The sequence below is a fragment of the Pelophylax lessonae genome (assembly GCF_965119305.1).
Source record: "Pelophylax lessonae genome assembly, chromosome: 3".
Taxonomy (NCBI): domain Eukaryota; kingdom Metazoa; phylum Chordata; class Amphibia; order Anura; family Ranidae; genus Pelophylax; species Pelophylax lessonae.
The window spans coordinates 146,748,907-146,772,986 of NC_138770.1; the positions used below are offsets into that span (position 1 = coordinate 146,748,907).

Genomic DNA, 24,080 nt, shown 5'->3' on the forward strand with positions numbered 1-24,080 from the left:
GTCTGCTAGGGGCGCTGGAGGAAGAAACTTTAAACCCGCATGCCCACACGGCGGTCCTTTCGCCTGCTGTATGTGAGTCGCAAATTGATTGCTAGATATTGGATCACCTCCAGTGTGCCAATGACTGCGCAATGGGTTGAACAAGTCAATAATTTGTTGTTTAGAGAAAAAGTTACCTACCAACATCGTAAGGCACACAAAAAGTTTTATTCTCTGTGGCAACCATAATTTGGATGACCCGTCCCGGGCTCCTTCCCAGTTGGTGATGGACAGACTTTTGATGGGATGAGCTTCATTGGCTCTCCTCATGCTGTCTGAGTAGTTCTATATTTTCTCCAGTGGAAATGTTCCCCTTTCCCCCCTTGTTCCTTTCCCTGTTTCCCTCTCAAAAACGCACACTATTTTGCGGTTAGGATGGTTTTGTTTACCTGACCAGTTATACTGTGATTGAGCTCTACTACAGTTGCACTTATAACTGACCATGACCTGATTGTATGTGAATTTCTACATCTTGACTGTATGGAACTGTGTTATATCTTGTGCTCTGATGTATGTTCTTGTTATACCTTTTTCTCAAAATGTTTGTAATATGAAAAAAACATTTTTTTCAGCTCAATAAAAGATTATTTTCTTGAAAAAAATAAAATAAAATAAAATAAACAGCCACCGTTTCCTGCTTTGTCGAGCCCCACAGTGGTTGTGTTGGGACTATTCCTCACAATAGAAATCTAGAATTCATATGATTTAACCACTTGCCGACCGCCCTATAGCAAATTTACTACTACAGGGTGGCCGCGCTGTGCAGAATCACGTATACAGCTATGGCCAAAAGTTTTGAGAATTACACAAATATTAATTTTTACAAAGTCTGCTGCTTCAGTGTTTTTAGAAATCAGATGTTACTATGGTATACTTAACCGCTTGCCGCCCGCCCGCCGTCATATGACGGCGGAGCGGTGCGACCATTATCCTGGACTGCCATCATAGGACGGCGGCACTTTAAGCAGGGCAGGCGCGCGATCGCGTGCGCGCCGCCCTGCACTGCCGGTGTCGGGGTGTCCCCGGGACACCCCCCGTCACCGGCAGGGGGGAAACAGCCAATGGGCGTGGCTGTTTCTCACGTGATCGGCTGTGTTCCAATGACACAGCCGATCACAATGAAGGCGCCCACAAGATGACCGCGCATGCGCGATCGGGAGCGCGGTCATGTCGGTGGCACTGTGTTCCGTAGGAACACAGCTGTCACCAGCGGTAGTAAACAGTCACTGACAGTGACTGTTTACTATGTGATCGGCTGTGAATCCATTCACAGCCGATCACAAAATGTAAACAAAGAGCAGTAACTCAGTGTTACTAGCTCTTCTCCCCTCATACAGTTTCCAGTATGAGGGGAGCAGAGCTAGAAATAGTGAGTTACTGCTCTGTACACATGTCACAAAGTAAAAATCACACTAATAAAGGTCCCCACACAGTCTTTAGCCCCCCCCAATGTCACCTGTCACCCAACAGTCACCTCATCAGTGCCCAGAAATTGACACCCATAACGTTCACATGTGAGCGTAGCGATCGCAGGCAGAATCACTGCGATTCTGCCCGCGATCCGGAAATCATTGCAAATCGCGGGACGCCTGTGCGTTGCCCCTGATTTGCAATAGCACCCCAAACGCTGTGCGATGTTGCCGCCATTTCCGCCTGCAGAATCGCGGTAACATCGCACAAACATCGCATGACGCCCAAAAAAGGTACAAGAGTTTCTTTGGAGCGTCATGCGTTGTTTGCGCGATGTTACCGCGATTCGGCAGGCGGAAATCGCAGCAACATCGCACAGCATTTGGGGTGCTATTGCAAATCACGGGCAACGCACAGGCGTCCAGCGATTTGCAATGATTTCTGGATCACGGGCAGAATCGCAGTGATTCTGCCCGCGATCGCTACGCTCACATGTGAACATAGCCTAAAGTTCACCGGTCACCAGAGACTGCCATCAGTACCGCCGTGCACCATCGCCCGTCACCTGTCACCCATCAGTGACCATCGCCCGTCACCTGTCACCCCATCAATCACCGTCACCTGTCACCCCATCAGTCATCGTCACCTGTCACCCCATCAGTCATCGTCACTTGACACCCCATTAGTGATCGTCACTTGACACCCCATCAATCATCGTCACATGTCACCCCGTCAGTGATTGTCATCTGTCACCCCATCAATCATCGTCACCTGTCACCCCATCAATCATCGTCACCTGTCACCTCATCAATCATCATCACCTGTCACCTCATCAATCATCGTCACCTGTCACCCCATCAGTCATCGTCATCTGTCACCCCATCAGTCATTGTCACCTGTCACCCCATCAGTCATCGTCACCTGTCACCCGTCAGTCATCGTCACCTGTTTGCCATATACATGCAATCACTTACTGACCGCCTAACGACTATATGCGTCGGCCATTAAAAGCTAAATACTGGGGTTATGGCAGCAGATAGCCTCCATAACCCCGGTATTTTTTGAAACGGCGGGCGGTCGGCTTTCAGATAAGGGTGGTCCCAGTGGCGGATTCACTGCGGAATTACCCTTACGGTGCATGGGAAGAGGTGCCCCCCCCCCTCCTGCCACGTCCCAGACGTTTTCCCAGCTTACCGGACCCGCCGGCAGCGGGGAAAACTATCCGGTCCCGGATCCTCAGAGACAGGAAGTCGAGTGAGGGCAAAATGGCCCTCATTCAACTCTATGGTCTTGGAGGACCGGAGCTACGTCAAAAGACGTTGCCTAGCAACCGGTTTAAAGGGCCGCTTTTTTTTTTTCCTTTTTTTTTTCCTCTTTCAACAATTTTTTTTTTTTTTTTCTTTTTTAGTGTAGTTGTGAGGTGTGAGGTCTTTTTGACCCCAGATCTTACAATAAAGAGGACCTGTCATGCCTATTTCTATTACAAGGGATGTTTACATTCCTTGTAATAGGAATAAAAATGATCAAAACATTTTTTTTTTTTAAACTGTGTAAAAATAAAAAAATAATAAATAAAATAAATAGGAAAAAAAAAAAATTAAAGCGCCCTGTCCCCGTTAGCTCGCGCGCAGAAGCAAACGCATACGCAAGTCCCGCCCACATATGTAAACGGTGTTCAAACCATACATGTGAGGTATCGCCACGATCGTTAGAGCGAGTGCAATAATTTGAGCCCTAGACCTCCTCTGTAACTCTAAGCTAGTAACCTGCAGAAATTTTTAAAATGTTGCCTATGGGGATTTTTAAGTACCAATGTTTGGCACCATTCTGTGAGCATGCGCAATTTTGAAGCATGACATGTTGGGTATCTAATTACTCGGCGTAACATTATCTTTCACATTATGGAAAAAAATTGGGCTAAATTTACTGTTTTCTTATTTTTTAGTTAAAAAAAGTGAATTTTTTTCAAAAAAATCGCATTTGGAAGACTGCTGCGCAAATATGGTGTGATAAAAAATATTGCAACGATCTCCATTTTATTCTCTAGGGTCTCTGCTAAAAAAAAAATATATAATGTTTGGGGGTTCAAAGTAGTTTTCTAGCAAAAAAAATGATTTTAGCTTGTAAACACCAAGTGTCAAAAATAGGCCCAGTCTTAAAGTGGATAAATGGACAACTTTGTGTAAAGCGCTACTTGGATGTGAGGCCTATGTATGTGGCCAGGCTGTGAAAAAGTGTTACACATGTGGTATCACCATACTCAGGAGGAATAGCAGAATGTATTTTGGGGTGCAAGTTTTGCTATGTACATGCGATGTGTTAGAAATATTTCATAAATGGACAGCTTTGTGTAAAAAAAACGGAATTTTTGTAAAATCTTACCTGTAAAATTCCTTTCTCTGAGTCCTCCGACAGTCGCCGCCTCTTCATATTCGTCACATATGGGTATTAGACTTTGCTCCGAAGGAGTAGCTAGGCAACAGAATATGTTAACAATAAAGCTTTAACATATCCCACCCTCAAGGGGTGGTCCCCTCAGTCAATACCCTCCTACTTCCTGCAACCATATCTCAGTTTTAGTGGAATAGCAGTAGAGTATACATTCAAACCCCAAAAGAGGGGCGGGGGCGGCGACTGTCGGAGGACTCAGAGAAAGGAATTTTACAGGTAAGATTTTACAAAAATTCCGTTTTCTCTTACGTCCTCCGACAGTCGCCGCCTCTTCATATTCGTCACATATGGGGACGTCCCAAAGCAGTGCAAACATGAGGGGTGGGAAACGCATCCGCGCCGAAAGGCAACGCAGTCTCCACATCAAAGAAAGGAACCTTACCAAAGGAAGGAAACCAGCTGGGCAACAGCAAAAATAAGTGCTCAACAGGAGCAACAACCCAGGAAAAGACAAAAAACCAGGGGATACAAAACTTATCCCAACAGCCAGGAGTCCCCAACAAGGGACCCTAGGGAACAGCCGCACTAAGAACCTTGCGGCCAAAGGAAGCATCCGCCGATGCCTGAACATCTACTTTGTAGAATTTTGTGAAAGTGTGTACGGTCGACCAAGTCGCCGCCTTACACACCTGGGCTACAGAAGCCCCATGACGACAGGCCCAAGACGTACTCAGAGATCTAGTAGAGTGCGCCTTCACAGGCACAGGGGGAACCTTCCCCTGCAAGGCATAGGCCTGTTCAATGGTCTGCCTGATCCATTTGGCAATGGTAGAGGCGGAAGCCGCCATGCCCTTCCGAGGACCCTCTGGAAGAACAAACAAGGAGTCCGTCTTTCGAAAAGACTCAGTCGATTTAAGGTAAACCCTAATCGCCCGAACAACATCCAGAGAATGCAATCTCACCTCCTTTGGATGTTTAGGCTTCGTGCACAACGAAGGCAAAACAATATCCTCGTTAAGATGGAATTCCGAAACTCGTTTCGGCAGAAAAGAAGGATTAGGTCGCAAGACCACCTTATCCAAATGAACAACCAGGTACGGAGACTTGCAGGACAAAGCCGCCAGTTCCGACACTCTGCGAGCCGAAGTGATCGCCACCAAAAAGGCGACCTTTTTGGACAACATAGACAACGAGATCTCCCTGATCTGTTCAAAAGGAGCACGTTGTAACACAGACAGGACTAGATTCAAGTCCCAAGGGGGCAAAGGATCCCTCCTAGGAGGAACCAGATGCCGCACACCCTGAATAAAAGTGCCAACCAAGGAGTTGGAAGCCACGGGACGTTGAAACAGAACGGCCAGCGCAGACACCTGACCCTTTATCGTAGCCAGCGCCAAACGCTGATCGACACCCGTCTGAAGGAAAGACAGCACACGGGAAACCGAGTACGTGCGGGGTGAAAACCCCCTGGACTCACACCAGGCAAAATAGGCCTTCCAAGTACGGTAATAAACCTTTCCCGAGGAAGACTTCCTCGCGTTGATCAAGGTATGAACAACCTCTGGAGAGAGACCCTTCTCCTCCAGGACCTCGGTCTCAACAGCCAGGCCGGCAAAGCCAGCGACTGTAAAGCAGGATGGTAAATCGGTCCTTGAGACAGTAGATCGTCCCGAAGAGGCAGACGCCAGGGGGCGTCGACCGCCAGATTCACGAGGTCTGCGTACCAGGACCGGCGAGGCCAGTCCGGCGCCACAAGAATCACCGTGCTGCGTTCCGAGTGTAACCTGCGAAGGAACCGGGACAGCAACTGAATCGGTGGAAACGCATACATCAGTCTGTACTGATGCCACGGGGCCACTAACGCGTCCGACGCGTCTGCCCGAGGGTCGCGCGTCCTTGCCACGAACCTCTTCACCTTGTAGTTGAGGCGAGACGCGAACAGGTCCACATCTGGAAGACCCCACTTCGCGCACAACATCTGGAAGACAGCCGGGTGGAGAGACCATTCCCCCTGATCCAGGGTCTGGCGACTCAGATAGTCCGCCTGCCAGTTCTCCACTCCCGGAATGTGAACCGCCGTTATCGCCGGGACATGAGTCTCGGCCCAAGACAGAATGTCGGCCACTTCTCGAGCCGCTCGGGCACTCCTGGTGCCCCCTTGGTGGTTGATGTAGGCCACCGCCGTGGCATTGTCCGTCTGCACCCGAACCGGGCAGCCCTGCAGCCGGTCCGTCCAGCGATGAAGACAGAGCCTTATCGCACGCAATTCCAGAATGTTGATCGGGAGGGAAGACTCCCCCTCCGACCAGGTCCCCTGGGCGGACAGAACGCCCAGAACACCACCCCAGCCCGACAGGCTGGCATCCGTGGTGATTATCGTCCACGAGATCGGACGAAAAGACTTGCCCCCGGACACCAACGGGGACTGGAGCCACCACAGAAGGTTTTCCCTGGTGCGATGACTCAACGAGATCTGAAGATCCAGAGATTGAGGTCGCCCGTCCCACTTGGACAAGATCTCCGCCTGGAGACCCCGCGTGTGAAACTGCGCGAAAGGAATCGCCTCGAAAGCCGAGACCATCAATCCCAGACATCTCATACACGTCCGCAGAGACGAGTTCGGAACGTCCCTGAGGGACCTGACTTCCTCCTGAAGAGTCCTGAGTTTGTCTTCCGGCAGGAAGACCTTCGCCTGCACCGAGTCCAGTATCATTCCCAGATAGGGAAGACGAACCGACGGACTCAGTGTCGACTTTGGAACATTTATCGTCCAACCGAACTCCTGCAGAGTTTGCATCGTGACAGACAGGTCCTTCTCCAGACCCTGACTGGTCGCAGACCGAATCAGAATGTCGTCCAGATACCCCAGGACAGAAATGCCCTGGGCTCTCAATAATGCCAGAACCGGTGCAAGCACCTTGGTGAAGACCCGCGGAGCCGAGGCGAGCCCAAAGGGCAACGCCACGAACTGGTAGTGATCCTCCGCAATGGCAAATCGAAGGTATCTCTGATGACCCTCGAATATGGGGATGTGAAGATACGCATCCTTCAAATCGATGGAGGCCATGAATTCCCCCGGAACCAGGGCAGCCACCACCGAGCGCAGGGATTCCATGCGGAACTTGCGAACCCGCACAGAGCGGTTCAGAGCTTTCAAGTCCAGAATTGGACGAACCTTGCCCTCCTTTCTGGGCACGGTGAACAGATTGGAATAAAACCCCCGAAATCTGTCCCGATGAGGCACCGGAACCACCACTCCCTGAGCCCTCAGGTCCCGCACCGCCAGGTGCAGATCCCGCAGGCGCTCTGGAGACAGTTGTAGATTTGAGGGAAAAAATCTGCTCTCTGGCCGAGAGAGAAACTCGATCTTGTAACCAGATCGAACGATTTCCAGAACCCATCTGTCCCGCACACGGGCCAACCAGGGCTGAAGAAAACCGAGCAAGCGTCCCCCCACCCCAAAACTGGGTGAGGGCGCCCCTTCAGGCCGAACTGTTATGGGCCGCAGGTCCGGATTGGCCGGACTTCTGTTTCCCAGACCAGGGTTTCTTCTGAGAGCCCTGGCCCTTGAACGGTTCTGCCCTTGTAGTGCGGCCGAAAGGCACGAAAGGACCCCTGAGGGGGCCGAAAATGAGCATGCTTCTTCCCAGAAGCCCCCTTAGCCTTGGGGAAATGGGGCAAGAGAGTGCTCTTACCCCCGGTAATCCCCTTAATCAACACATCCAGGGACTCCCCAAAAAGGCGAGACCCATCATAAGGCAGATTGGCTAAGGTTTTACGTGAAGATTGGTCCACCGACCAACATTTCAACCAAACCAGGCGGCGAGACAACACCGCCACGCTGTGCACACGCGCGGCCAACGGAATCAGGTCCAGGTCCGCATCACACAGATACATGACACCCTGGTGGATCTGATCCACCATATCCAGGGTCGCCGCCGAGGCCGAATCGGCCACTAGGACGCGCCTAAGCATCTGCGTCCAACTTGCGATCGCCTGGGCCGCCATGAGAGAAGCAAACAGAGCCTTAAGCATAGAACCCGTAACAGAATAAGTATGACGGGCAAGAGACTCCAGTCTCCTATCCGTGGCATCACGGAAAACAGGGGATCCCTCTGCAGGGATCGCAGTGGCTTTGTTCAAAACCGCAATAGCATGATCCACTGGCGGAGGCACACACCACCGTTCATCAGTGGCAGGCGAGAAAGGATAACGCAGCTTAAATTTACTTGGTACCGCAAAAGGCTTGCGCAAATCGCGCCATTGGTCCTTAACAGCGCGCTGAAAATCAGCATTGCAGGGAAAAACCTGCGGCGTCCTGCGTTTTCTCTGCGTCCCATAAGCCGCCAAGGCAGCTGGGGGACACACCTCGTCCTGCAAACGTAGCGTCTGCTTAATGGAAGCAATCAACTCATCCATGATTGCAAGCTCTTCAGGCGAGCCAGGGGGAGAATTATCAACCCCCTCAACTTCAGCCTCTACCTCAGACCCCACTAGATCAAGAGAGGAGCGGGACCCCGATAGGGGGGTCCCCGCCAGAACAGCCCCATCACCTTCACCCTCAGAATCAGAGGACAGAGCAACTCTGGGCCGTTTAGTAGATTGAGCAGCCACCAGCATTTGCCCCTGTGCAGCAAGGCCAGCCACAATAGTGGCCAAATCCCCCCCTGGGGGGGAAACAGCGGTCCCCTGGCTTTCCACCAATACTGTGGGAAACTTGCCCTCCTGAGAATCCATTGCCCCTGTATGCCAGACAACCAAGGGTTAACTGCCCCCTTACAGCAAGCGCGGCAAGCGCAGCCCACCGCACCACACTCAGGCACAATGAGACCCCCACAGGGAATATACAGACTGAATACAGGCAATGGAACACAGGAATAGAAGGATAAAACCTGAGGAGACTCCGCTGCTGCTGCTGCCTCGATCGGTGCTTCCAGGAGAGAGGAAGTGATGCTGCCAGGGCGCTCTATGTAAGCCTATGGAGGCTACAAGAAAATGGCCGCCGTGCATGTAAACCATGCGGCCGGAGCGGGCGCCGGTAAAATGGCGTCGTTTGGCGCCGAAATCGCCGCTCCACAGTGCATAAAATCACACACAATATTATCCCATTATATGGATACATGTTAGATCGCCGCAGCGATCGCTGTATATGCCCCAACATGCCATTAAAAACATGCCCCACAGCACACAGCTCCTCACACTGCCCAGCCTGACATACTCAGTGTCATACAGCTCCCCCCCCCTTGCAGCCCACAGCATGCAGCCGAGATATAGGGAGACAAGCAGTGTGATTAAAGGCAGGTTACACAGTCCCAGACTGAGACCCCCCCCAGACAGACAGGTCCCCACATAGACACACTTACCTCACATGGCGTGGGGAACCCGCACAGGCGAACAAGCCGCTGCACATGAGGCAGGGAGAGTCGCAATTCAAGACGCACACAATGGCGGTTCAGAAACCGCACAGCGTCCGGTGAGGTAGCCACCTCACCAATCATCCCTGCACCGAACAGGGATGGGTCGTTCACCGTGCCAGGAGCGTTACCTGGCTGAACGCTCGATGGCAGACTGGGAAGCCACTGACCCACGACCTGCGACCAGGGGGATCAGCCCGAGACCCAGTCCGCATGATCCTCTTCGTCCGAAGAACTAACTAATGCTGACAAAAATAACAGCTAAGTAAAGGTAGAGAGAAAACTCAAACAAAATATCAAAAAGAAGAAAGAGTCTGGGACAAAGTCCCAGCACAGAGAGAGCCAGCCACTCCTGACAAGCTAGATATTAAAACTGAGATATGGTTGCAGGAAGTAGGAGGGTATTGACTGAGGGGACCACCCCTTGAGGGTGGGATATGTTAAAGCTTTATTGTTAACATATTCTGTTGCCTAGCTACTCCTTCGGAGCAAAGTCTAATACCCATATGTGACGAATATGAAGAGGCGGCGACTGTCGGAGGACGTAAGAGAAAATGTGTTTTCATTTTCTTTCCACATTTTCCAAAAACTTGTGGAAAAAAATGACATATTCAAAAGACTCATTATGCCTCAAAAATTATACGTTGGGCTGTTTGCTTTCCAAAATTGGGTCATTTTATGGGGGTTTCCATTGTCCTGGTGCTCCAGGGCCTTCAAAAGTGCGATAGGTTGTCAGGAAATGATATGTGTAATTTGTGCTCCTAGAATGCCGGACGCTGCTACTTGGATGTTAGGCCTCTGTATGTGGCCAGGCTGTGAAAAGGTCTCACACATGTGGTATCGCCATACTCAGGAGGAGTAGTAGAATGTGTTTTGGGGTGTAGTTGCAAGTATACATGTGCTGTGTGAGAGAAATAACCTGTTAATACGGCAATTTGTAAAAAAAATAAAAATAAAAAAAAATAAATCTTCATTTTGCAAAGCATTGTGGGAAAAAATTACAACTTCAAAAAACTCACCATGCCCCTTATTAAATACCTTGGAATGTCTACTTTCCAAAAAGGGGTCATTTGGGGGGTATTTGTACTTTCCTGACTTTTTAGTGTCTCAAGAAATGAGATAGGCCTTCAGTACATCAGGTGTGATCAAGTGTGATCAATTTTCAATGATTCGCACCATAGCTTGTGGACTCTATAACTTTCACAAAGACCAAATAATATACACTTATTTGGTTTTTTTTTACCAAAGATAAGTAGCAGTATAAATTTTGGCCAAAATTTGTGAAGAAAAATTACTAATTTGCAAAATTTTATGACAGAAACAAAGAAAAATGCGTTTTTTCACGATATTTTCAGTCTTTTTTTATTTATAGCACAAAAAATAAAAAACCCAGTATTGATCAAATACCATCAAAAGAAAGCTCTATTTGTGTGAAAAAAAGGACACAATTTTTGTATGGGTACAGTGTTGCATGACTGAGTAATTCTCAGTCAAATTGTGAGAGCGCTGAAAGCTGAAAATCGGTCTGGGCAGGAAGGGGGTGAAAGTGCACTGTAGGCAAGTGGTTAAGTATAATTACAAGCATTTCATAGATGTCAAAGGCTTTTATTGACAATTACATTAAGTTTATGCAAAGAGTCAATATTTGCAGTGTTAACCCTTCTTTTTGAAGACCTCTGCAATTCTCAATGCATGCTGTCAATCAACTTCTGGGCCACGGCAACCCATTCTTGCATACTCAATGCTAGGAGTTTGTCAGAATTTGTGTTTTTTTTTTCACCTACCTTTTGAGGATTGACCACCAATTTCTCAATTGGATTAAGGTCTGGGGGGTTTCCTTACCATGCACCCAAAATTTTGATGTTTTGTTCCCCAAACTAGTTAGCTATCACTTTTATCTTATGGCAGGGTGCTCCATCATGCTGGAAAAGGCATTATTCGTCCCCAAACTGTTTTGGATGCTTGGGAGAAGTTGCTCTCAGAGGGGGTTTTTGTACCATTCTTTATTCACGGCAGTGTTCTTAGGCAAAATTCTAAGTGAGCCCACTCTCTTGGCTAAGAAGCAACCCCACACATAAATGGTCTCCAGATGCTTTACTGTTGGTATGACACAGGACTGATGGTAGCACTCACCATTTCTTCTCCAGACAAGGTTTTTTCCGGATACTACAAGCAATCGGAAAGGGGATTCATCAGAAAAAGGGACTTTACCCCAGTCCTCAGCAGTCGAATCCCTGTACCTTTTGCAGGATATCAGTCTGATGTTTTTCCTAGACAGAAGTGGCTTCTTTGCTGCCCTTTTTGACATCAGGCTATTCTCCGAAAGTCTTCGGCTTACTGCGCATACAGATGCACTCATACCTGGCTGCTGCCATCCCTGAGCAAGCTCTGCACTAACTGTAGGAGACGGTCCTGGCGCTTGCTGGACTTTCTTGGGCACCCTGAAGCCTTCTTCACAAATGCAGTGGAAATGTTTTTTGGGATTAACCACTTAAGCCCCAGCCCTATTTCGGACACTTTTTGTTTACAAGTTAAAACCAGTATTTTTTCCTAGAAAACTACTTAGAACCCCCAAACATTATATATATTTTTTTAGCTAAGACTCTGGAGAATAAAATGTCGGCCATTGCAAAAATTTTTGTCACGCGGTATTTGCGCAGCGGTCTTTAAAACGCCATTTTTTTTGGAAAAATTTTGAAAAATCACATTTCACTGCATTTAAAAAATACTAAACAGTAAATTTAGCCCATTTTTTTGTATATTGCGAAAGATGATGTCACGCCGAGTAAATAGATACCAAACATGTTACGGTTTAAAATTGCGCCCCCCCCGTGGGATGGCGACAAACTACGGTCAATAGAGATCTCAATCTGCGACGCTTTAAATTTATTTAACGGTTACCAGTTTAGAGTTAGAGTGTAGCTCTTTTTTTAAATTATTGCCCACATTCTGGGGATCGCGGTGATACCTCACATGTGTGGGTTGAACAGCGATTTCATTCGCGGCTCGACTTGCGTATACGTTTTTTTTGTGAGCGAGCTAACGGTGACGGCTAAATTTTTTTTTTCCTATTTATTTTTTCTTTTTTTTTAACTTTATTACAGGTTTTTTTTAAAAAAAAAAAAATCTGATCACTTTTATTGCTGTCACAAGCAATGTAAACATCCCTTGCGACACCAATATGTAGTGACAGGTACTCTTTATGGAGGGATCGAGGGTCTAAAAGACCCTAGACCCCTCCACTACACTTCCCTGTATGCAAAACGCCGAAAACGGCATTTTTGCATACAGCCGTTTTTCAAATTTGCCGCCTTTTGCAGCACAGTAACCCGGATGTGACGTCATGGACGCCGCCTCCGGGTTACGTCATCGGAGACCCGATCGATGCCGTTTCCGGCATTCATCGGGACTCCATCCAGCCGGCGGACGTGCCGGCTGGGTGCTCGGGGCTCCCGGTGGGACGGGAGCCCCGAGCAAAGCCACGGAAGGCGGCGGGAGGGGGGGGACGTCCCCTCCCGCCCCCCCGGGTAACGATCGAGCGTCTCCCGAGCCGCATCGGTCGTTACCGACGGAAAGCCGACCGTCGGCTTCAAACCACGGTACCGGGATGATGTCTCTAGCTAGAGGCATCATCCCGGTATAAGCCCGCAAAGTTTACAGACGTAGCCCTACGTTGATATGCGGTAAGTGGTTAAGTTCATTTCATGGCAAAGAGGGACTGTGCAATTAATTGCAATTCATCTGATCACTCTTCATAACATTCTGGAGTACATGCAAATTGGCATCATAAAAACCGAGGCAGTAGACTTTGTGAAAATTATTATTTGTGTCATTCTCAAAACGTTTGGCCACGGCTGTATATACCTGATGTTGCACTTCCGGGTAGGAGGCACGAACATGCCGCTTCTCCTGTGATTAGTCACAGCAGAAGCCAATCAGTGGGTGAAGGCCAATGGATGTCTGCCAGCACCCGCTTATCAACAAGGAGAGACACAGGACGGATCTCTGCCTATGTAAACAAGGAAAGCTCTGTCTCGACAAGGGGGAAAGTGCTGGATTTTTGTGGATATATACACAATATATATATATATATATATATATATATATATATAATATATATATATATATATATATATATATATATATATATATATATATATATTCATAGACAAAGGGGGATCAGAGAATAGAAGTTCACTGTTAAGCTGGTCATAAATGCCTTGTTTTTTTGATCCGCCTGGGGGCTGATCGAAAAAAAATCAAATGGAATCCCCCATCCACACAGCAAGATAGATGGGGGTTAATCCTCCCTGCTGGGCCATAGTATTCTGACAGTGGGACTGCTCTGCTGTCAAAATAAACAGACGGCCTATTGGTTGCACCAGGCTGATTGCCAAAAGTTTGCCAACAGTTTTGTTTGACTTCTTTCGAGTGGGAGCAGGAATAGTCATCGATGGATCGAAATTTGACTGGTCCCTGCTGAACCGTCAGAATGTCAATGTATCTATGGGCAGCTTTATGGTCTGCATACCCTTTAGTGAAGAGAAAAAGTAATGTAATGTGGCAGAGGAAAATTTCTTTGGTAGCTAATCTATCAATTTCAATATTTATTATAACAAAAATATGTAAGGGCATGCCAGGAAAAATGAGAAAAATCACAGTCATCACAATTCAAAAATGTGCTCGCTTTAAATTCACCCAACTGTAAGATAAATTGTTAAATCTTTAACAAAGCCTGTTAATTATATGATTAGAGATGGGCTCAGCTGTGGTCCGGGGGCCCAGTCTGTGCAGCCGCGGACCGGGAAATGTCTCACTGCCTGCGATTAGCAGTGTGCAGTGTCGGCTTCCTGGCGGGATCGGGCAGGTGGGTTGGGACTAGGATCCCGAACACGCCTGAGCCCATCTCTATATACCATATATTAAAAAGGTACCTAACCATGCCTTCAGCTTTATAAGAAAAAAAAAAAAAAAAAAAAAACCTCATACAATACAACTCCAATAATACTGAATATTCTATGCAAATACTCAGTTTTGAAAATTTTCACAAGCTTGGGCATGTCACCCTTACTTTGGGAAGATTTTTTTAATCACTTGTCATGTCTCAGGGATTAACAAAAAAAAAAAACTTTTATATTACTTTTAGAAAGAAAAGTTTTACCGGGCAAGTTGAATTCCATAAGGTATTTCATACACAGCACATTGGGATGAAAAAAACATGTTTCTGTGATTGATGGAAAGCAAGGTAGATCTAGCAATACTCCAAGCTCATGGGTCATTTCAATAATTTCTCTGTACACTGGGAAGGACTGTAGAAAGATAAAAAAAAAAAAAAAATTATACATTTTGTTTTAGAACTTTTTAATGAACTCATAAGCAAAGAAAAATAAAGCATGTCTTCTTCATTGTATAATACCCTATCACAGACTGGATACAAATCCTGGTAATTAACGACTTTCATAGCTAGAAGTGAAGGTCACATTGCACACATATGACCAAACTGGGTCAGAAACAGGGCTGCAAATAACAATAACCTTGGTATAACAGAAAGACATTTTATGCCTACTGTATACAATGTTTGGAAGAAAAACATGGTATAGGCGGGTACATTCCTTGCTATAGAGCAGTGTTGGCGAACCTTGGCACCCCAGATGTTTTGGAACTACATTTCCCATGATGCTCATGCATTCTACAGTGTAGTTGAGCATCATGGAAAATGTAGTTCCAAAACATCTGGGGTGCCAAGGTTCGCCAACATTGCATACTAGTACAATATGAAATACTTACCTTGGATTAAAGCCATCTGGCAGCGAGCTTTTTACCGCCGACAGGGCTTCCATGATAATGTCACTCCGATGCATGAGCATGGGAGTCATAACTGTGGCACAGAGCTCTAAAAGGACGGCATGAGTACGTCACCGGCTGCACAAACTGCACATAGCCCAGGTGACTCCTCAGCATGTGGCATGCTGAGGGGGTACCCCTAGGAAGGAGAAGCAGAGAGAGCCGATAGTGGAGTGAAAAAGAGGAGGAAAGCCACCGCTCTATGCAATATTTTTGAATTTAGCAGGAAAGTATAACCGCTTTTTTATTTAAATTAAAAAAAAAAAAAAGTGTTTAATATCACTTTAGGGTTGAATATATTTTAATTGACAACTTTTTAGAAGGTTACATAAACAGTCACTCAGAATGAGTGAGTTCAAATACACGTGAAAATAATTAGCGGAGCAGTGACTATATTGTAAAATTCTCAAGGAGGGTCGACTTGATATCCACAACTAAGCACTAAGAACTAAGATAAACAGCGGTATAGGAGTACAGTAAACAATAATTAAACTAATAAAGGTAGTTGCAAAGAGATGGTCAAGGATTTTGTCCTTCGTGCAGCCCAAACTGCAAAAAAAAAAAAAAAAGGTGCTCAATAATTTTCATGGTAAGAATCAGAAGAAAAAAAAAAGTATAGCAAAAGAATTGAGAAGAAAAGATGGAAAAAAGAAAGAGAAAAAACAGTGCAGACGAGTTTTCTTGGAGTGAGAAGTAAAAAAAAAAAAAAAAAAAAATTAAAATAAAGAAGAGGGGGGTAGAATCTATTGAGGAATTATATTGCTCAATTTCTAAGAAGAGGAGTATTGCATTCATATGAACCAGATGTTGGTGAATTTTTCCCAATTATCAAGCTATCTTGCTTGATCTCCTCCATGAGCATGATATCATTAACTTCACTTACCAACAAAGATAAGGGTGGGGTGGATTTACTCTTCTGGTTTCTGGAAATTAGTTGTCTAGCTGCAGAAGGGAAAAATCGAAGTAAGCTTGATTTCTGGGATTTAACTGTGCCCGGGAGGATGGACAACAGAGCTATGAAGGGGGAATGGGGTGAGAGGCTCATTATAAATCTCTGTTTAAATATGGAAGATCTGTGACCTAAAAGGACGATTACGGTCACACTCCCACTCCAATACTAGGGTTAATGGGCATGGGTATGAGGAAAGCGAGTAACAACCTCTCTTACAATACCAGACTTTGAGCAGGGCCACCGTCAGGGGAGAAAGTCTAACTAGGCACTTATACGAGGTATCGTAGCTCCATAGCAGAGCACGGAGGTCTACAGGAGACATATCCTGTTCCACCAAGGTTGAGGCTTTATTTAAAGGATGAGGGAACCATTCCAGAAGGCAAGAGACAATCGCAGAGGTATGATCGATTTCAAAATCTGGGAGGCCCGGCCCGCCAACTGATTTGGGGTAAAAAAGCAGTTTATGCTTTAGTCTGGGGGGGGCCGCGGCGCCAAGTAAACCTGATCGCAAGGGAGCAAAGTGTACATATATATTAATGCGACCAAACCAAGAAGCCTGGATATCCTGCCGCAATTCAGTCAAATGTCTGATTTTCATAAGTCAGCTGAATTAAGGGCAAAAAAATCTTGTGTATGCCCAGGATAGTGGTACCTAGATAGGTAAACGCTCTGGATTGCCAACTAAGCTGAAAATTCAATTGGAAAGTAGAGCGAGTTTTAGGCTGCTTAATATCACTTTAAGGCTGGGCTCATAGTTATGTGAATTGGATGTTTGTTTCCCTGCATCCAATTCGTATTACAGGAGATGGAGCTGGTCCACACATCTCCGCGGTTGCTGCAGAGCGGATTGTACAGGGGTCCTGTGCCTCTTTGGCTCCATTTCAGGGTCCAAATTCAGGCAAACATTTGGGCCGGATTGGTCCCTGAAATAGAGAACAGGGACGTTCCGGACCCCTGCTGTGAGCCGTATCCGCATTAGGTGTGAACCTAGCCTAAAAAGACATTGCCACAAACCTAAAATGCACAGAATACTTAAGCATTTTAAATGCTTACTTGCAGGGTTTTCCTTTCCAGAAATCTTTTTTACTCACTTGCAAAGTGTCTTTGACTTTGCTAACAAATTTAACTTTATTAGGAAATCAATTCCCTAGTCCAGCCTCTTTGCCTGTAATAGCCTTCTCTTCTTTTGGGATTGTTTCATTTCAATCTGTACTGGCCAGCTCCTCCACCCCTCCTCTCCCTACATACGGTACAATTTTATATAGAGGAATGGGGGAAGTGGAATACTGTAGTGTGTCATCTGAGTGACAGCTCTAAATCTACTAGGGTTACTGACATCCCCATCCCATATGCAACACCCAGAAGAAGTCTCAAAGTTTTTGGATGTCTACACTGTAGGTGTTTACAGGTAAATAACACACATAACAATAACTTGAATACACATACAATCTTAGGGTTAGATTTTTGTTTTATTGCGCTTGGTCACAGAGTCTCTAGCACACTAATTCGGTTAAAGTGAACATGAACTCAAAAATGCAGATTTGCTTTCTTTTACTAAGCATTAGTATTATTTTTCCCTAAGCAGAACCAAAAACAACAGAACAGAACATCCTGGTATACGAGTGTGCCTAGGAGCTCCTGTGCCTACAGTCTCATAGCTGTGTATCTGCAGTATAAAAGGATGATAAGGCAGTACAACCGGCCCTGTTGTACTGGGCCCGGGCAGCTCTATAGTTGCGTTCTGCTGATTAAAAAGTGCTTACTACACTACACCACCTTCCTACTTGCTTGGGGGGGGGGGTGTGTATAGTTAAATTTTCAAGGGCGAGGGTGAAGAGGGGGCCCCATCAGGTAGGATGTATGGGACCTCATATTTTCTAACAGCAGCCCTAGCTGGTCTTGTTGGATTTGGAATGAGATTTGGCGCACTATTTTCATTGCTAGAGAGAAATCTGCAGTGCCAGGATCATATTAATTCTGTAAATCCTTGTTTTCTGCACTTCCACTGCAGCTTCTTGGTCATTATAAATAAACAAGTGTGTGAAGAATGAAGGCAGAGGGAAGCATTGCTCTGTATGTTGATGATAATAAATGCTGTATTTAGACCCACATACAGAGGTGATGTGGGATATCTGCACATTAGCTTGTGTTGACAAGGGGCAAAACATGCCTGCTACATAAATACCACCAATATGTTCACGTCATACTATGGGGTGCATTTATAAAAAATAATTCACAAAAGGTATTTATCCTTTGAAACTGGATATACATGCATTCTGTGCAAATGGGGACAAAAACAAATGTTATTGGGCTATTTTTGTCTTCAGGTTGAATGTATTTCATTCACACGATATAACCTGAAGCATAAAAACAATGCATTATGGCCACTAGATGGAGTATAGTAAATATTTCCAATAATCCTCACCTCCACCTAGTGGCCATAACTTGGTATGTTCCTAATTCACTCTATTCTGTATGAATGAAAAAAACATTGGACCTAGAGAGAAAATAGCCTTATAACATTTGATTTGCCCTATTTTCATACAACAAATGTACATGCAGATTTACAGGGCAAATTGCTGCATTTTTTTTTCTTTTTTTATAAATACGCCCCATGTAAAAAATAAAGAATATTTTTTTCCCTTACATTCTTTTACCCCATTAGAACATCCGTGGTTGGAACCTAGAGCAGATGTAAGGTTTTATTAAAATAATCCCCTCTGTGATCTAAAGATTACTTGCGATATGGGGGAAACCCTCAAAATTATTCTTCATAAGAGCTCTGTGGTTTTTATGTACAGTTTTGATAGTATTAGGGATCAACCGGTATATTTTTTTCAGGGTCGTTATTAATTTTTCGGTCACCCTTCAGGCCGATAGCCGATATTAGGTGTCGATATTCTGTACATTTAAAGTTTTGAAAAATCAACAAAATTTTCTACACAAATCTGGTACTGAACATGTTAATGTTTATTACAATTTTTAATATTAAGGGCTAAAAACTGATGGAAAAATCACAGCTTTCACTTGGAGAGACATCAATTTCACATAAGTTTTCATGCGAGATTCAGTTTTTTATGCACGTTGTGCGGTATGAACAGGGCACATAAAGAAGAAGAGTAAAGAGAAGAACCATTGTTTTTGTGTGCACTTGCAGAACATGTTCAGCAAAAACGGATGTCTCTGTCTATACCATGGTATGACTGAATGAATGAGGCCTAGAAGTAGACAACTGTGAGAAATAAAGTTCTTGAAAAAAATAACTTATTAAAGGCTTCCCAAAACAGAAAATTGGCATAAAATGCTGCAGTGCACGCACTGCAATGATTAAATTTAAATCACTACTGCAGTGCAAAAGCTAGACAGTGGACACTACACTTACTTCAATACTCCCAGTTAAGTAGATTATAGGGCAGAAAGCATAGCATTTCAGCATGTTCACCTGTTAAACAGCTTCTGTTTTTTTCATATATTGCTGCCATTTCACTAAAAACACGCTCATTTGGTACAGAGGAAGAAGAGCAGAGAGGTATCTTCTAGCATGAGAGGCAAGTCTTTCGTAGCGTGCCTCATTTTTGTTCCACCACTGAAGAGGATCACCACTCCTGTCAATTACTGGTTTCTTCAAATAGAGATGAAGTTCATCATCCAGGCTGATTACTGCAGATTCAGAATAATCCTCTGCATGAGGCCCCAATAAAACACTGAACATGGCATCAATTCGACCCTGATGAAGAAGATTCTCTTCTGCCCGTTGTCTTTTTGGACGTTTGGACATTCTCTTCCTGACTTGACATTTTGGGATGAACCTCCTGTTGAATACCTTCTGTCAGCCATTGTTTAGCCTTATTCAATACATCATCAGAAGAGAAAGCATGATTCTTGTATCGAGGATCCAAAAGACATGCCAGCACAACATTTTTATTCTCCTTATGGTTCTCAAAACATTTGGGGAGGCTGCCCCTCATGACCTGCCTAGGTGTTTTAATGCCAAGTGTGTTGGGTCCTTCATTTACTTGAAGAAACATCTTCAGCACTCTCACACATGGGATAACAGATGACACAGATGATTCGTAATGACTCACCTCTAGTGTCACTTCCGCTATGGGCAAGAGGGACTCAATGACATTGGCTACAATGTCCCACTGATCAGCATTAGGACAAGAATATCCTCCATATTCACCTGAATAGATAGTAAGAACTCACTTCTGTTCCAGCATTCTTTGCAGCATGTGAAGTGTTGAGTTCCACATGTTGGAACAGTCTGAAAAAAGTTGTTTTTGGGTAGGCCAAGGTCTTCCTAAATGCAGCTCAGTCGCTGCTTGGCAAGGATTGAATGGTGGAAATTGTCTGTGCACCTCTTCAGCATGCCAATTATATCAATTGAAGCTCTCTGGCTTGACAGACCATCATTTACTACAAGTTGCAGGGTGTGTGCCATGCAACTGAGGTCTGCCACTTCAGCAAGCCTCATTCCTTTCACCATGTTTGCTCCGCTGTCTCGAAGCACAAGCATCAGTTGGTTTTTGTTTATTCCCCAGTCTTCAAGCATGCCTAGAACTATTTCTCTAATGTACCCCCCAGTGTGGGATCTTTGCATCACTTTTGTATTCAACACCAATTGCCTTTTTGTCCATCCACTGTCAATGAAATGGCATGTAAGATTCCTTAGTGAATGATTGTCCTGACCAGCAGTCAGTCATGAATGAGAGTGAGTTGCCAGCATTCTCTGGTTGCAAAATAGTCTTTACTTTCTCAACTACCTTTTGGTGAATCTTTCCCAGCATTTCGGTTTGATAATACTTTTCACTCTTCAGTGTGTACCTTGGCTCCACTATGGACATCAACCTCTTAAATCCAGAGTCAGACACCATTGTAAATGGCTGGTTATCAGTGACCATCATCTCTGTGATTATTCTGTCCAGCAGTTGGGATCTTCCATCTAAATTTAGCAATTTGCTTTTTTTTTTTAAAACATATCTGTTATTGTTGTCTGCGATAGTGGAGATATTTCACTTTGTGATTCAGTTTGTTTTTTCTGTGCTGCTTTATATAATAATTCAACATAATGAAATCTTAGACGGGCCCAAAGATTTTTTGTTTTTTTTGCAGTTGTTAATCCCATGCTCACATTGTTTGTGCATGTGTTGCACATTGTTGCTTTTCCTGGGGATGGTTGAGATGAGAAATAGTACCAGACCACACGTTTACTTTTCCTGTCTGCATCCATCTCCATTGCAATTTGAAAGCTTTTATACAGAGAAGGTTAAAAAAAAAAAAAAAAAAAGAAGGCTGGCTGGCACCCTGTTGTGGGTGGCTGGCTGGCACCATGTTGTGGTTGGCTGGCTGGCACCCTGCTGCTGTGGGTGGCTGGCACCCTGTTGTGGGTGGCTGGCACCGGGCTGTAGCTGGCTGACACCCTGTTGTGGGTGGCTTGCTGGCATCCTGCTGCTGTGGGTGGCTGGCTGGCACCCTGCTGTGGGTGGCTGGCTGGCACTCTGCTGTGGGTGGCTGGCACCCTGTTGTGGGTGGCTGACTGGCACCCTGCTGCTGTGGGTGGCTGGCTGGCACCCTGCTGCTGTGGGTGGCTGGCTGGCACCCTGTTGTGGGTGGCTGGCACCCTGTTGTGGGTGGCTGGCTGGCACCCTGCTGCTGTGGGTGGGTGGCTGGCACTGGGGTGTGGCTGGCTGACACCTTCCTTGTTGTGGGTGGCTTGCTGGCATCCTGCTGCTGTGGGTGGCTGGCACCGGCTGTTGCTGGCATCCTGCTGCTGTGGGTGGCTGGCTGGTACCCTGCTGTGGGTGGCTGGCACCCTGTTGTGGGTGGCTGGCTGGCACCCTGCTGCTGTGGGTGGGTGACTGGCACTGGGGTGTGGCTGGCTGACACCTTCCTTGTTGTGGGTGGCTTGCTGGCATCCTGCTGCTGTGGGTGGCTGGCTGACACCCTGCTGTGGGTGGCTGGCTTGCAGTGGGGCTGTGGGTGGCTGGCACCCTGCTGTGGGTAGCTGGCTGGCACCCTGCTGTGGGTGGGTGGCTGGCACCCTGCTGCTGTCTTGACTGGTACCCTGTTGTGGATGGCTGGTTGGCACTCTGCTGTGGGTGGCTGGCTGGCACCCTGCTGCTGTCTTGACTGGTACCCTGTTGTGGATGGCTGGTTGGCACTCTGCTGTGGGTGGCTGGCTGCCACTCTGCTGCTGTGGGTGGCTGATACCCTGATGCTGTGGGTGGCTGGCTGGTACATTGCTGTGGGTGACTGGCTGGCTGGCACCCTGCTGTGGGTGGCTGGCTGGCACCGGGCTGTGGGTGGCTGGCACCCTGTTGTGGGTGGGTGGCTGGCTGCCTGGCTGGCACCCTCCTGCTGTGGGTGGCTGGCTGGCACCCTGTTGTGGGTGGCTGGCTGTCACGCTGCTGCGGTGGGTGACTGGCACTGGGCTGTGGCTGGCTGACACACTGTTGTGGGTGGCTGGCTGGCACCCTGCTTCTGCGGGTGGTTGGTTGGCATCGGGCTGTGGGTTACTGGCTGGCACCTTGCTGTGGGTGGCTGGTACCCTGTTGTGGCTGGCTGACTGGCACCCTGCTGCTGTCGTTGGCTGGCAATGGGCTGTGGATGGCTGGCTGACACCCTGCTGTGGGTGGCTGGTTGGCACTGGGCTGTAGGTTGCTGGCTGGCACCTTGCTGTGGGTGGCTGGCACCCTGTTGTGGCTGGCACTCTGCTGCTGTGGGTGGCTGGCAATGGGCTGTGGATGGCTGGCCGACACCCTGCTGTGGGTGGCTGGCTGGCACTCTGCTGCTGTGGGTGGCTGGCTGGCACTCTGCTATTGTGGGTAGCTGGCTGGCACCCTGCTGTGGGTGGCTGGTACCCTGCTGTGGGTGGGTGAGTGGCTGGCTGGCACCCTGAAGTGAGTGGCTGGCTTTCTTGCACCCTGTTGTAGGTGGCTGGCACCCTGTTGTGGGTGGCTGGCTGGCACCCTGCTGCTGCTGTGGGTGGGTGGCTGGTTGGCACCGGTTGTCTGGCTGGCACCCTGCTGTGGGTGCGTGGCTGGCACCCTGTTGTGGGTGGCTGGCTGGCTGGCACAGGGGCTGTGGGTGGCTGCTGGCTGGCGTGTCCTCTCTGGTCCAGCTTTTCCGTGGCGTACACTGTCCGAGGCGAGGAAGGTGGCCCAGGTCCAGGTAAAGAAGCTGTAACGTGCAGGCCCAGTGAGCGGAGGCGCATCATATGCAATGACGCGCACAATATCGGTCAGTTTCGTGACCGATACGATACTTAAAACAAATGTGAATAATCGGCCTCCAATAATCATCCCCACCCATAATCGGTCGATCCCTACTCTGCATAATCCTTAAATCGTCTGTCAGTGTGTGCTGCTGTCAACATTGAAAAAACATGTTCACTGGAGCTCCCATATGCAGGTAACACATGGAATTACAGACAGTGACTGGTCTTCTGCAAACAATGCAAACCAAGTCAACACCGGCACATGCTAACATGACAAGATAAATGGACCAGATCTGCCCAGACATTATCAGGGTGAGGTGAACAGCGCTGCTCCTTTTCTCGGCCTTGACAGGACATATAAGTGGGTGGCAGTTATAAAAACATGTGAAGACAAAGATCTACACAAAGATAATGCACCTTCTCACGCTCTATTACAGGGTTTAGCATATATCACATAAAAATGAACAGCAGTAGTGTACAGCGCCAGGTTTTAGTTTCAATTACTTTTTATTCAGTTTTGTAGGTTAAGAGAATAGAAGATACTTTATCCCCCTTAAGTAGATATTATGCTAGAGTACAGACGTGCTCTTTTTAAGTAAAAAGCAGTAGACAGAGAATTTCTCTGTTTACAAATGCAAACCCAATTATTTTTTAATCAAAAGTCAATCTATTATTGGTCCTTGAATAAGCCCAAAAAAAAAAAAAAAATCCATTACGACATACCTACAATAACAGGTTTTTAAAGTAATAAAAAATAATTTTTCAAACATTATAAGCAAACTAGGTCATCATTATACAGTAGCTACATTATGAA

The 24,080-nt window shown here is 46.6% G+C and overlaps 1 protein-coding gene across 1 annotated transcript in view; it reads right to left on the bottom strand.

The window, feature by feature from the left end:
• Positions 1–24,080, bottom strand: part of TAF1B (TATA-box binding protein associated factor, RNA polymerase I subunit B) — a 254,378-nt gene that overhangs the window by 95,570 nt on the left and 134,728 nt on the right. Inside the window, exon 9 of the mRNA XM_082252374.1 lies at positions 14,416–14,563. Coding sequence (XP_082108500.1) covers positions 14,416–14,563 — 148 coding nt within the window. The remainder of the gene's footprint in view (positions 1–14,415; positions 14,564–24,080) is intronic.